Source organism: Desmodus rotundus, chromosome 2 (assembly GCF_022682495.2).
Source record: "Desmodus rotundus isolate HL8 chromosome 2, HLdesRot8A.1, whole genome shotgun sequence".
Lineage (NCBI taxonomy): Eukaryota > Metazoa > Chordata > Mammalia > Chiroptera > Phyllostomidae > Desmodus > Desmodus rotundus.
The window spans coordinates 191,797,089-191,809,760 of NC_071388.1; the positions used below are offsets into that span (position 1 = coordinate 191,797,089).

Sequence of the window (12,672 nt, forward strand, 5' to 3'; positions counted from 1 at the left end):
TAACCCTCTGGGTCTGATTTTCTACATATGCTAAGGCAGGTCATTGTTTTTATTTAAAGAAGGATTCACTGAGGATGCATAAGTAACTAAACTCTGGTATCCCTCATCCGATTTGGGGTAATTTTAGTCCCCTTTCCTCCCCACTGCCTGCTTGCCTGCTCTGGGACCCAGAGTTTCAGAAAGCTGTGGCCCTTGTTTCAGCTGTTTCTGGTCTATGAGACTATCTTCAAAAAAAAGTTTTGAGTCCAGGTATGGTTTTCTTTTCCCCTTTACATTTTATCTACCACTATTGTTTTTTGGTAGAGGTAGGTCCAGCAGATCTTGGACTGAGAGCCAGCTTCTCTGCTTTCCATTGGCATTGTTCATATGCATGCACATTTGCGAGGTTATTTAAAACTCTAAAATGTTGAGTGAGACACACTCATTATGGCGGTTTTTCTCTGGGGAGATGAGGAGGGAGCCCAAATTGTGAGTGGTGTCAAAACCACTTTAATCTCCTGTAATGTTTTAAGTTATAAGGGAGATTGTAAAAATATATTAATTCATGAACTTAAAAATTACTTAAATATTAATGGAATAAAACGTAATGAGAATGATGAATGAAAGTATTTTATAAATATCTGATGCTTTATGCGTTTTAGTTTTTAACTTAGGAAAATGATTTTACCTTTATTAAACCTGAATGTAACAAGGGGGGTCTGGCCAGATTGCTGGGGGCTGGGGGCACCCTGATCTGGGCAAGAAGCTGACTTCCCAGGAGAAGGCAGGGCTTGCAGAAAACCCCAAGGCAGTGGGTTGAAGCAGCAGCCTGTGAAGGAGTTTGCCTTCCCTGGAGAAGGAGACCTGAGAAGGAGACCCCTGAGAGGGTTGGGAACTACCTAAAGCAGCCTGGGATTGAAACCAGAGCTGGGGCATGACTCCATACCCCTGAGGCAAGAGTAAATAAGCTTTGAAAGTGCCAGAGTGCATTGCCCTGGCTACGGGCCTGCGGCCTGCGTGGCATGACACAGCCAGAGGCGGTGTGCACAGAGCCCGTGAGGGGTTAAAAAGGTCAAAACACAAGTGTAACAGTGTGACACCCCACCCCTGGCACAGCACAGTGCCCCTGCACGGCTAGAAAACCCTTCTACCCACTTCCAGATCCTGGCAGTGGGAGGAGGAGCAGAGACACAGTGTGCTGGGCTGACACTCAGGGTGAACGTTGGCCGACACTGGATGGGAATTTGAACACCCCCACAGCACGTAGGACTTGGGGGAAAGACTTAAGATGGAGGGTGTGCAGAAGCCCTTCTCTTTCTGCATTGCTCTCAATTGTACAGTCAGGGACCAGCCAGCGGAGGCTGAGTTCTGTCCATAGGATGTGTACCTAGCCAGCGATGGGCCCACAGCACGCCAGACCCTGCCTGCAGCTCTTGTGTTGCCCTGCTCCTGTGGTCTTGAGCAGGCTTGTGTGGCACATACACCTCGCCAGCAGCGGGCTCAGGCAGGATGCTGGCCCTGTGACACACAGCATGGGTCCTGGATTGCTCCCATTCTCTCGCCCTGGGAGCAGTGCACAGGTGCGATAGCTGGAACGTCCATTGGCCCCTGAAGGCACAAGAAGCCCTGGATGCTGGGGCCCAGCAGAGAGAGAAAGCCTGGCGCTGGAAAGATGAGGCCCATCCTTGGACTACAGGTAAGAATGGAGGGGAGTGACTGGGCATGGATTTAGATTTCAGTCCTCTTGTGAACAAGGGGATTTCTGTGTTTTGCAGAAGCGGATGGCTTGACGCAGGGGATCCCCCGCTCCCTCAATTGGGCTTATTAATATAAACATTTTTCTTTCCCCACTGATTTCTGTGTTACACTTGTGTATGGCGGCTAGCAGCCAAATCCCATTTCGCCCTATCACATTAACACATCTATTGATGTAACATTACTTTAATGGAACTCTAAAAAGATTAAAAATATATGTTATATTGTGCTTCTTGCTTTTATTAAAAGATATTTAAATGTTAAAAATTGAAAAACTATTCACAAAGCTTATTTTGCTGAAATGTCATAAGAACTATTTCCTTTTTCAGTGGTAAAATCTATAGAGATAGAAGTATACTTCTGTTGCCACTTTCCTGAAAGTAATCAGTTTACTAAAAAAGCAAAACAAAACATTTTTCCGTGGTAGTTCTTGCTCACTGAACTAAAACATAATGCCTAATGTCTTAATTGGATTGTTAGGCAGGATTGAAATGATTCACATATGATTCTGAGACAAAGCCTCCTTTTTAAGAACAGCTCAACATGACTCATATGCTGTGCTATATTTCAAGAAAAGAAGAAAGAATGGAGCAACTACTACAAAAGCAGATGGAACACATACTTTAGAAGCTGTTTTGTTACCCGTAAGTGCTGTGGACCACCTGGCTGTGAAAGCAAAGGCGTCTCTGCTTTTGTAGTCTTGTTGGGAAGAGCTTCTTTGGGAAATGACTCCTAAGCACCCTCAGCTGTTTTTCCTTTTGTATATGGCAATTGAGTGAATATCCATCTTCTAAAAAGCTGCATTGATTTTTAAACATAAGTTTAAGATAGAAAAGGCTAGGGCATAACTTGATTTTTACATCACTTAACACCATTATTTAATATCTCAAAGGTTCCTTTCCAATTCTAATTCAATGTGACAATTACAATAAAAGTTTTCAAGGAATTTAGTAACTGGGATATACATATGCAATGCAATTTATAATTCTGTCCAGGCAACCAAAGACAAATAAAGTCTGATAAGACTCTGAGGAGTTATATATTGTTTTTGAAATTTCTCAGTGAGATATCAATTATTTATAGCAGATAGCATTCTCTAAGCTGACCTACTCAATCAGAATCTCCAGGGAAGGGCCCAGGAGGCTGTAGTACCGTTAAACAAAGGGTCCTAATTGATTCTTATTATTAGGGAACATTGCTCTGAGTTAAGCATGGTAATCAATAAATAACGACACAAAATCACTAACTACAGCTGAAATGCTATATCTTGAATCGAAAGTGCTATATTATCATGTCTACAGAAATAAGGATCCATCAAAAGGCAGCTGGTTGGCCACAGAAGCATTGTAAAGAGCTTCTGAGAGACAAAGAATGGCAGAGCTCAGGGCTCACTCAGATCTGTGAGGGAAACAAGTCTTCAGAGTCAAGGATGAGTCTTTTGAAGGTGTACCCTACTATGGAGATGGATGCTTCAGGCTCAAGAAGCCTAGTGGCATTAAATGTTGGAATCTTATAATTAACTCAACTTGCCCCAAGTCTCTACTCAGCAAGCAACCTTCTGATTAAAGCTTGGCTTCCCATGCAGTGTGCTTGTGGGGACAGAAAATACACTGGCTAGGGTGTAGAAATGTTCAGTTAAGGATCTCGTTGTAAATTAGGAATCTGGCCCTCAGATTTTACCCATCAGTATGCTGGCCTTTCATGTGAGCCCCCCCATGGGAGGTATTGTCTTTGTGTGCTGCTCAGGCATCATTCTGAGCCTGCAGAGCAGAGATGCAGTAGAAGGTAACGCCTGCCCTTCTGTGAGGAAAACAACCGCCTGGATAGGCCTGCCACAGCCCCTGGCCTTTGAAGTGTTCTCTTACGAGCCTTTCTGATTATGACGCCTCTCACTGTAGCCCAAGGCACTTATCTGTTGGGGGTTGTGGGGAATTATAAGGAAGGAAATTTCGGGGATTAGAAACATTTCAGAAAGGATGTGGAAAGAACGACCCACGTAATACCCAGTTTTGGGCAAACAAAATGCGAGAATGAAGCAGGATTGTAACACGAAGGAAGGGCATTATTTTAGGAATGAATTTGCTACATTTCTTTGACCTTTCCTCCCTCCATCCCATTTTGTAGATTAATGATTTCAACTGGAAAATGGGGAGTAAGTTTAGGGTCACAGAGTTTTCTTGTAATGTAAAAAATATATACTTTCATTCTTAATATTTGTTGTTCATTGTAGAAGGGGGATCTGATGTGGAGAAGGCTTGCTGGCTTTTCATTCTGGGAAATCAAGGAAAAGGGAGACAGAAGGTAAGAGGAGAGAGGAATGAACTTAGGGCTAATTTTCTACACTCTGTGCTTTGACATGAGAGTGCGCATGTCTCTGTGTGTTAAATGTTCATTAATTAAGTTTAATGTGGAAGGTGAGCTACTGTATGTCACTCTGGGACATGCCACATCAAGGCAAGCTAGACTGCAAGGGACGGTTCAATAAAGACGACACTGGGTCTCGGCTTGGCCACCTACGACTGAGTCTGGCATTGGCACCGACTCGAGAGCAGTGTTCCTGTCTTAGTCCCCACCCTGGCAGGACTAGGTGACCTCTGAGCTAAGGGTGACCTGCGGTGCCTGAGGGAAAAATGGAACACGTAACAAACATACAGGAAACACTACCAGATTCTGACCAAGCCATGGAAGACCAAATCACAAGATATGTAAGTCCAGGCTTCAGTCATTAACCCTAACAAGGAAAATGGTACCCAAGGAACTGGGAACATTACTCATCCTGGAAACTGTCAGAGGCAGCAGGCTCTACCCCTGGGAACCTTGATTCTTTCCTGCCTCCATTAGAATATACAAGCTCTCTCTTGTGACAACTAGCAATTCTCCAACTTCTGCCTGTTTCTCTGCTTCCCTTCCCCTTACTCTCTTGAAGTCAATTATGTACTTCGTCTCCACTTCTCCTTCTATTTTTTTAGTGAACTCATTCCTAAGCCTTCTTTCCTATCATTCCACAGAAACTTCGCTTGTCATGGTCACCCCTGAACACGTCAAATCCAATGGTCAATTTTCAGTTTTTACTTTGATTTGCCCAAGCAGCTGTCTAGACAAGGTTGGTCACTCCCTCCTTTTCAGAAACACTTTTTTTCCCCTTGGCTTGCACGTTACACATTGTTTCTGAATGTTCCTTCTCTACTTGAAAAATAGTGTAATGCCCCCTTTAGATGGTTTCTCTGCTTTGGGTGCACTCCTCTGGCTGAATAATCCCATCCAGACTTGTGGCTCGAATTTCCATCTCTATGGCAGTGACCTCCACAGTTTTTCTCCAGTACGAACATGTTCCCAAACTCCAGATGTACTGATCTATTGGATCGCTCAACATTTCCTCTAGAATGTCTAACAAGCACCTTAAACCTGATGTACCATAAACCTGGCTCTTAATTTTTTTCTCCTAAACCTGCCTTGGCCTCTCCACTTTGACCACACTTCAAAAAATGACAATTCTGTTTACGCCATTGCTCAGATCAAAACCTTTGAATTCATTCCTGTCCCCCTTTTTTTCTTGCATATTCCTCACTAAACAAGTCCTGTCATTTTTGCCTCCACAATACATGTACATCTGACTCTTTCTTACCATCTCTGCTATCACCTTATTCTGCTGCATGGTATCCTAGGTTGCCTTGACTTCCACTTGGCCTCACTACAGCGTGTCCTCCATAGCCTTCAGAGTGGTCCTTCGGGCTTGGTTGGATCCTGTGGTTAAAAAAAAAAACTCATCAGAACTTGGTTTACTGTTCCATTTGTCAGTTTTGCTTGTCTCTGCTTGACTTTATCTGGTATGCAAGCTCTTTGTAATATTACGGACATGAAGGCAACTGGGAGCCCTAGACTCATCTCTACTCAGTATACCAATCCCCAAAAAAGGAAATAGCTCTCCCAAAATCTAAATTTTAATAAAGGGTGGTTGCTAACTTTGCTGGAGTCACATGTCAATCACTAAACTAATCGTGGGGTCCCGTGACTAACCCAATTGCTGGGATGGAGTGGGGCCACCATCGTTGACAGCCTCATTGAGACAACCTTGAACAGGAGCAAGAAAGCCACAGAAATCATAAAATAATTCAGGGCAAACAAACAATATAGCTAGCTATTATAATTTAATATTGTGTTTGTTGCAGTGAGTTATTTAATTCCTTTGATCCCATTTCTCTATCTAGGGACAATAACACTTCACAGGGCTGTTTCTGTGAGGGTCAAATGGTTTTGTACATATAAAGTTGCTTTGTAAAGAATGTAATTATAAGCCCTGTAATGTAAATGTTAGCTATTATTAAATTGAGGTTAGTCCGTCAGCAGTTGATGGTGACACAGAGGATGACTTTCTGTCACTTGTAACAATGGTATAGGTGTAAACAAAAGTCAGCGAAAGGGTTAACACATTTAGCAGAGAGAGATGAAGACAAATCATCTTGAAAATCAGGTGAATAGGATTGCTTTTTACATACTTCAGTGAGTAATGACTAGAGGTACATACTTTGAGAAGAATTACTTCAGTGAAGAATGTTCTCAAACGAGGCTGCAGTCAAGGTGTGGGCCAGGGCTAGTTTTGTCATCCATATGTGCATCTGGGGAAGAATCTGTTTCCAAACTCAGGCGATTGTTGGCAGCGTTCAGTTCCTTGCAGGTGATCGGGCTGAGGGCCTCTGTGTCTCGCTGGCTGTCAGCTGGAGGCCGTCTTCGTTCCTTCCAGTTTTTGGCCAGAGGCTGGCTGCCTATACAGTTCCTTGCCAGTGGGCCTCCCCGACATGACCTCTTGGGAAGTTACAATCTTGCATGAAGTAATCTCCTTCAGACCGATAAGCCATTGGTCAGAAACAAGCCACAGGCCCTACCCACACTCAAGTGAGGAAATTAATCACTCAAGAACAGGAGAACAGGGGCAAGGATGATTGGGGGGGGGCATCTTAGCGTGTTCACTGTACTATGACAGCCTGTTCTCTCGCCTTAGTCGGATTTGCAAAAGAATATTTAATGAAAAGCAAAAGCAAGCTTGCTAACTCTCTGTAATGCACGTCACACATGTAGATCAGGTTGCAGATTCCCTGTTCACAGAGGGAGCTGAGAATGCTAGACAGGTCACATTTGTCAAGAAAGGTTTTGAGCTCTCTCTTTAATAAAGATAAATTATTTAATAAGATGACTGATCCTTTAACTTTATTATCAAGAAAGGATTTGGGGGAAACCTCTGTAAATGGGAAAGTATTTTTAAAGCCCTGCCTAAGACAGGCCAAGATACATTCTTAAAGCAGGTTAGTGTAAAAAGAAAGTTTCCTAGCTTAGTTTGTTCGTGCTTGTTAGTATGCATCTCAGCAAAGAGCCAGATAGAACGTTTCAGGACATCTTGCTTGTAATTTTAAGTCTAATAATATATAACAAATAAATACCATCATTTAGTAACTGAATTGCTTTAATAAAGGAAAGGAAAACCTCTCTGCTAGATCAAAATATTTTCTCTAGATTTGTTAGGGGAGCTTTCATCTCTGAGAAAGTTTTTGGCCTACGACTCTACTCAGTTGCCAAGGGTGGCGGTTTAAGTAGAGGCTTTTCTCTTTCACTAAAACTTCTCAGTGGACCCCATGTAATTGAAAATCTGTTTTGAGGTATTAAAAGAGCCACTTTGGATATAATTTGTTTAGGGTGTAGACTATTTCATAGTGCTGGCTCCCTTAGACTGAGAGTTCTTGTTCCTGTGTGAATAGAATAAAAAAACATAAAAATGGAAATAGATATAAAATGGAGGAAGAAATAACAAAATTATGTCCTGTTGAAAACAACAACAAAATCCCAGTAAGTACTAAGCAAACTCTTTTGAGTTAAAATAAATGTAAACGATTAGTAAATACATGTGGAGTTGATGTGGCCGGGGTTCTCAGTGAGAAATATCGGACAGGGTGGGTGGGAGGCTAGGCCTTTAGTTTTGCAACAAATGATGCTAAAGGAAACATTCCCTTTTGGTTTGCTGTCATTGTATTTAAACACTTATGTTGAGAAGGTTACCCACGTGAAGCAAGCAGGCTCCTGGGGTCCCATGGGGGTGAGTTAAAATAAATGTAAACGATTAGTAAATACATGTGGAGTTGATGTGGCCGGGGTTCTCAGTGAGAAATATCGGACAGGGTGGGTGGGAGGCTAGGCTTTCTTGCGGCAGAGGATGGCCAGGGACAGTCTCCCCGTGTGTGCGAGATCTGAGCTGCAGCAGGCAATGGAGCCGCAGCAATGGGAGCCACCGGGGCCAGCGCTTCCCTGACTGGGTCAACCTGATGTGAGCACAGCTCGTGTCTACATTGTTAGTGAGTGTATGGGTCCAAGTCAACATGTTCAAGTCTTTTTGCGGGGGAGGAGGGGGTCCTCGGAGTCAACTTTACTTTTTTGTTGTTTGATTCTGGGCAAAATAATGACCTTTTCCAACCTTCAGTGTCCTTGTCAATTAAAAAAAAAAAGGCTCATAAGTTGAAAGTGTGTTGTGAAAATTAAATAAGAACATAAAAAGTATGGAACACTTGACTCAGTGTTTCACACATAACACATTGTCGGTAAGTGCGGGCTGAGGCTGTCTTAACTATATGTCCTACTTTAGTGGTCTTTTTAACCGTGTAATGGGAGTGACTAAGCATAACTCTATCTGGGTGAACGTATGTGATTTTAAATGATATTTTCATTTTAATATACTATACTCGGGCAAATGACTTATTAGGTAAAACTGTTAATAAAATAATAGCATGCCCAATGCTTGACATTTTAGTGAAGTATACTTTATGCAGAGTCAACATTTTAATTTAATTAATTTCTCCAGCAGTTACTTTAAATTTTCATAGCTAGTCTCCTCAAACTAAAATAAACATAATTGCAAAAAAGTGAAAGCAAAAATTGTAAAAGTTTTTGTAAATTGACTTATTTGGTCCTTCAAAGATTTATCGAGCACCAATGTGTTGATAGCGTGTTGAATATGGGAGAGGCAATGATGAAGAAAAACAGTTCACTGCTCTTCAGGAACTCAGAGTGTAGTGGGAAGAGAGAGACACACACGGAGATGATTTGTAATGGAAATGCCTCCGCAGAGGCATGCACACAACTCCTTTCGAGCAGAGGGTAGAACAATTAACGCTGCCAGAGGCTCTCTGGGAAGGTTTCCCTAAAGAGACTGCATGAGCATAGTCTACTGGAGGAAGAGAGGTGGAGGCACTGGGGGCTGGATTACGAAATGCTTCGAGGATCAGTAAAGGAGTTCGCATTTAATCCTACAGATTACGGAAAACCAGTCTGGGTTTACAAGCAAGGGAGGGACAGATTAGTTTTGCGACAAATGATGCTAAAGGAAACATTCCCTTTTGGTTTGCTGTCATTGTATTTAAACACTTATGTTGAGAAGCTTACCCACGTGAAGCATGCAGGCTCCTGGGGTCCCATGGGGGTGAGAGGACAGGAGCCTGCTCCATTTCCCCACTCCACCACCTCTCACAGAGAACATGGAAGGGATGTGGGTCCGATTGTTTTTCATGTATGTTCCTTACTCTATGTAAAAATGTACTGTGAAATCCTTATATCATACATTCTACAGGCAAAAAGACCAAGAAGAAAGCACTAGACTTCTGATTTCAAAAAATATGCAAAAAATCCTCCCATCCAGATCAAATCACAGTAATTTCTGTATAATGGAATCAAGTGTTGTCTTTCCTTTTTCTTCTCCGTGAATAAACTACCTCCTGAGAAACTTCACTGCATTTCAGAGACTTACCCAGAATACAGATGCTTGGTTTTCATGCCTGCATGCAACCTCTCTTTCATTTATTTATTCATCCATTTAACCAACAAATATTAATTGAGTGCCACTAATATTTATTTTGCATGTAGGTACTGGTGGGAACAGGAGGAAGATAAAATAGACCTTCTGTATTCACAGAGCTTCATGTCCAGTGAGGGAGATTAATACTAAATACATACTTAAATAAAAGTGCAATTACTGTCGTCCCAAGGCAGCCTGGGCTTCCTTGCCTGCTGAGAGGCAGATAAAATGGGCTGAAATGTCCAGACCTGTGATCTTTGGGACCGGAAGCTCCATTCTGCATGTACCTGGTAGCCTTCCCCTTCTCTGTGGTGAGGCAGTCATTGTTCAGCACCCCTTTCAAAGAAGACATTAACACATCCCTTGCTCAGTTTCCACTAGATGCTCATTCACATTAAGCCCCTAGAAATGTGGCTGACTTTAATGAAGATTTACGGGTAATGAGCACAGCCCACAGCATGGCTGCACAACAAACGAAAGTGAAAACACATTTGGATATTCGTAGTTTCGAAGTCCATTGAACCTCTCCCCTTCCTCACCAGACTTTCTTCTCTCTTTAGTACTCAGCCTTCCATCACCTCACCGGTTCCTCCTTCCTCCACTTCTTTCCTTTCCTTCCCCTTTGCTTCTCACCCTACCATTGCTCAGAAGCCAGCAACCAACCAACAGCTGCAATAATGAACAAAATGAATAATAAACCAATCCCATCCCTTTGTTCTTTCATGGAGCCTGACTTTCTTCTTTCTTTCCTCCCTCCCTCCCTCCCTCCCTCCTTCCTTCCTTCTTTCCTTCCTTCCCACCCTCCTTCCTTCTTTTCCTCCCTCCCTTTCTTTCTTTATTTTCCTTTCCTTTCCTTTCTTTCTCTTTCTCTTTCCCTCTTTCTTTCTTTCCTTCTTTTTTTTTTGGCAGTTGGGCTCCTGAACACACTTATCCTCTTAGAGTTACACCTTCTATTCCAAAGGTTTATTTATGTATTGCACTCAACAAAGATATTTTCTATCCCAAGAGGAATTCTGTTGCCATCTGTTGAGATATACAAGTATATTGTTAGTCTGGATATATTACAAATTAGGATGCATGCTCTGATAGAAAAGTATTAGGTACGGTAAGCACAGTAGTAGAATGGGGTAGGGGACTGAATGGGAACTAAGACACAGGGAAGGAAAGCTTCTCAGAGAAAGAATGATATTTCTGAAGATTGTTAGCTAGGAATAAAGAGTGGGGGAACAGCATTTCAAATGGGAGGAACAGCATAAGCAAAGGCCTGGAGATGGGAAGGAGCTTGGTACTGCTCTGGAAAAGTGGCAAAGAGGCTGGAATGGCTAGATGCTAAGGAGGGAGAGAAGAATGAAAGGGGATGAGAACAGAGAAAGGGATGAGAGCAGAAGCAGATCACATGGGACCTTGTTGGCCACGTGGCTCCAGTTTTTAGGTTCCTGGTTCTTCCCTAACCAATGAAGTGCCTCCATGAATTATTTCTTTTTCTGAACCTCAAGTTTATTAATGTTCAAAACAATAACACTTGTGCCAAAACCAGAAAACTTATACACGCACACACACAAACAAATGTTACATAAAACACCTCCCTCGAGGGCCATACTATCTGGCATTATTATGAAGTCAATCTTATAGCCATAAAGATAATTCTGGGTCGGCTGGGTGATCAGCTGAAAATTATCTTCATATTCACTGTTCCTCCAGAGGAATCTTTTCTGCAGAGAGACCCAGAATACGAAGCTTTTTGTAAGAGCTTAAAAAAAAATGACCTTGCCTGCCAGCAGCACATAGATTCCGCATCAGTTTTCAGGATTTGTATCTGCCCAGCTGACACGCCCATTTTCCCCCCAAGGAGCAAGCAGCTTCTTGCTCTGCCTTATGCCGTCCTATTGTCGCGGCATGGCAGGACCACCTCTCAGTTCTGTTTACCACCAGGGTAAACTGCCCTCCTACGGCATTCTTGTAGAAAGCCATTTGGGAGGGGTGGTTCAGTTTGTCTCCAAGTATTTACAGGTACAGAACATGACATATTCTTTGTAGACACTGTGCCCACTGCCAATGCTGATCTCGCCCTCAGCACTTTGCACATCACAGTAGATACATGTATTCATGATGATGTTCATTCTGATATTTTCTGGAAATAAATTATTTTGTTTGCTCTCCCAATCCTACCTACCCCAAGCTACCTTACTTTTCTTTTCCACTCTTAGTTTTCAACCACTAATAACCATGCTTTTTCAGCTTTCTTTTTTATTGAAAGTAATAAATTAAGACATTTATCTGCAGGTGGTTAATTTTGGCATAAAAAATCACCACCATATACATTAGCATGCTCACAGTGTTGAGTATAGAGGAACTCATTTCAGTAGCAACAACATTCAGTGACCTTAGAAAGAAAACTTTCTGCTTACATATTTGCTAGTCTTACACAATTGAAAGTTTCTATACAGTACAATACTTCAAAATTAAGATATTTTAAGGAAGTAGTATCTTCAAGGAAGTGATGTCTTCTGCAGTTCTTCCTCAAAATGAAGCCACTGGCTTTGCCGAGATCAGTTTGCTGGAGACACTAAGGCTACAACCGGTCATCCTGTGAGTCAATGCTGATGGTGGAAGCTTGGCTACTGGTATCGGCAGTTTCATAGGATTTCTGGTCTTTGGCAAAGTTGATGAAAACCTGATTTTTTCAAGGGAAATAAAGGCATTAGTGCTTGATAAGCAAAAGGAAGAAATTTGGTTAATTCACACACACACACATGCTTACACTCACATGGCCTGTAAAATCAAATAAAAATATTAGGTTTTATAGGCCATGCCAGCACTTATATACACACTCTCACTAGGAGTCCTTCCTTTAGGTATTCAAATTTAATTGGAGTTTGAAAACAATACCTGAATCTATAACTATATTTATATTTATAATCATAAAAAATCCAACGTTTTAATTGAAGAGCTATAGCCACTTTATCTATATGATCTATTTCAATTATCTCCATCAAGTGTAAACAGGGAGCCCCACTCACGCCTTTATCAAATGCTTCTATGGTGCTGCTGAGAGAAATTTCACTCATTTCAGGAGCTAACGAATTAAAATAAAATTTGTATAG

General features: G+C 42.0%; 1 protein-coding gene across 1 annotated transcript in view; it reads right to left on the reverse strand.

Moving 5' to 3' along the window:
- Nucleotides 1-11,048: 11,048 nt before the first annotated feature.
- ABCA12 (ATP binding cassette subfamily A member 12) overlaps nucleotides 11,049-12,672 on the reverse strand; it is a 165,155-nt gene continuing 163,531 nt past the window's right edge. Inside the window, exon 53 of the mRNA XM_045198539.2 lies at nucleotides 11,049-12,242. Within this exon, the coding sequence (XP_045054474.2) occupies nucleotides 12,141-12,242 (102 nt within the window). The 3' untranslated portion in view covers nucleotides 11,049-12,140. The remainder of the gene's footprint in view (nucleotides 12,243-12,672) is intronic.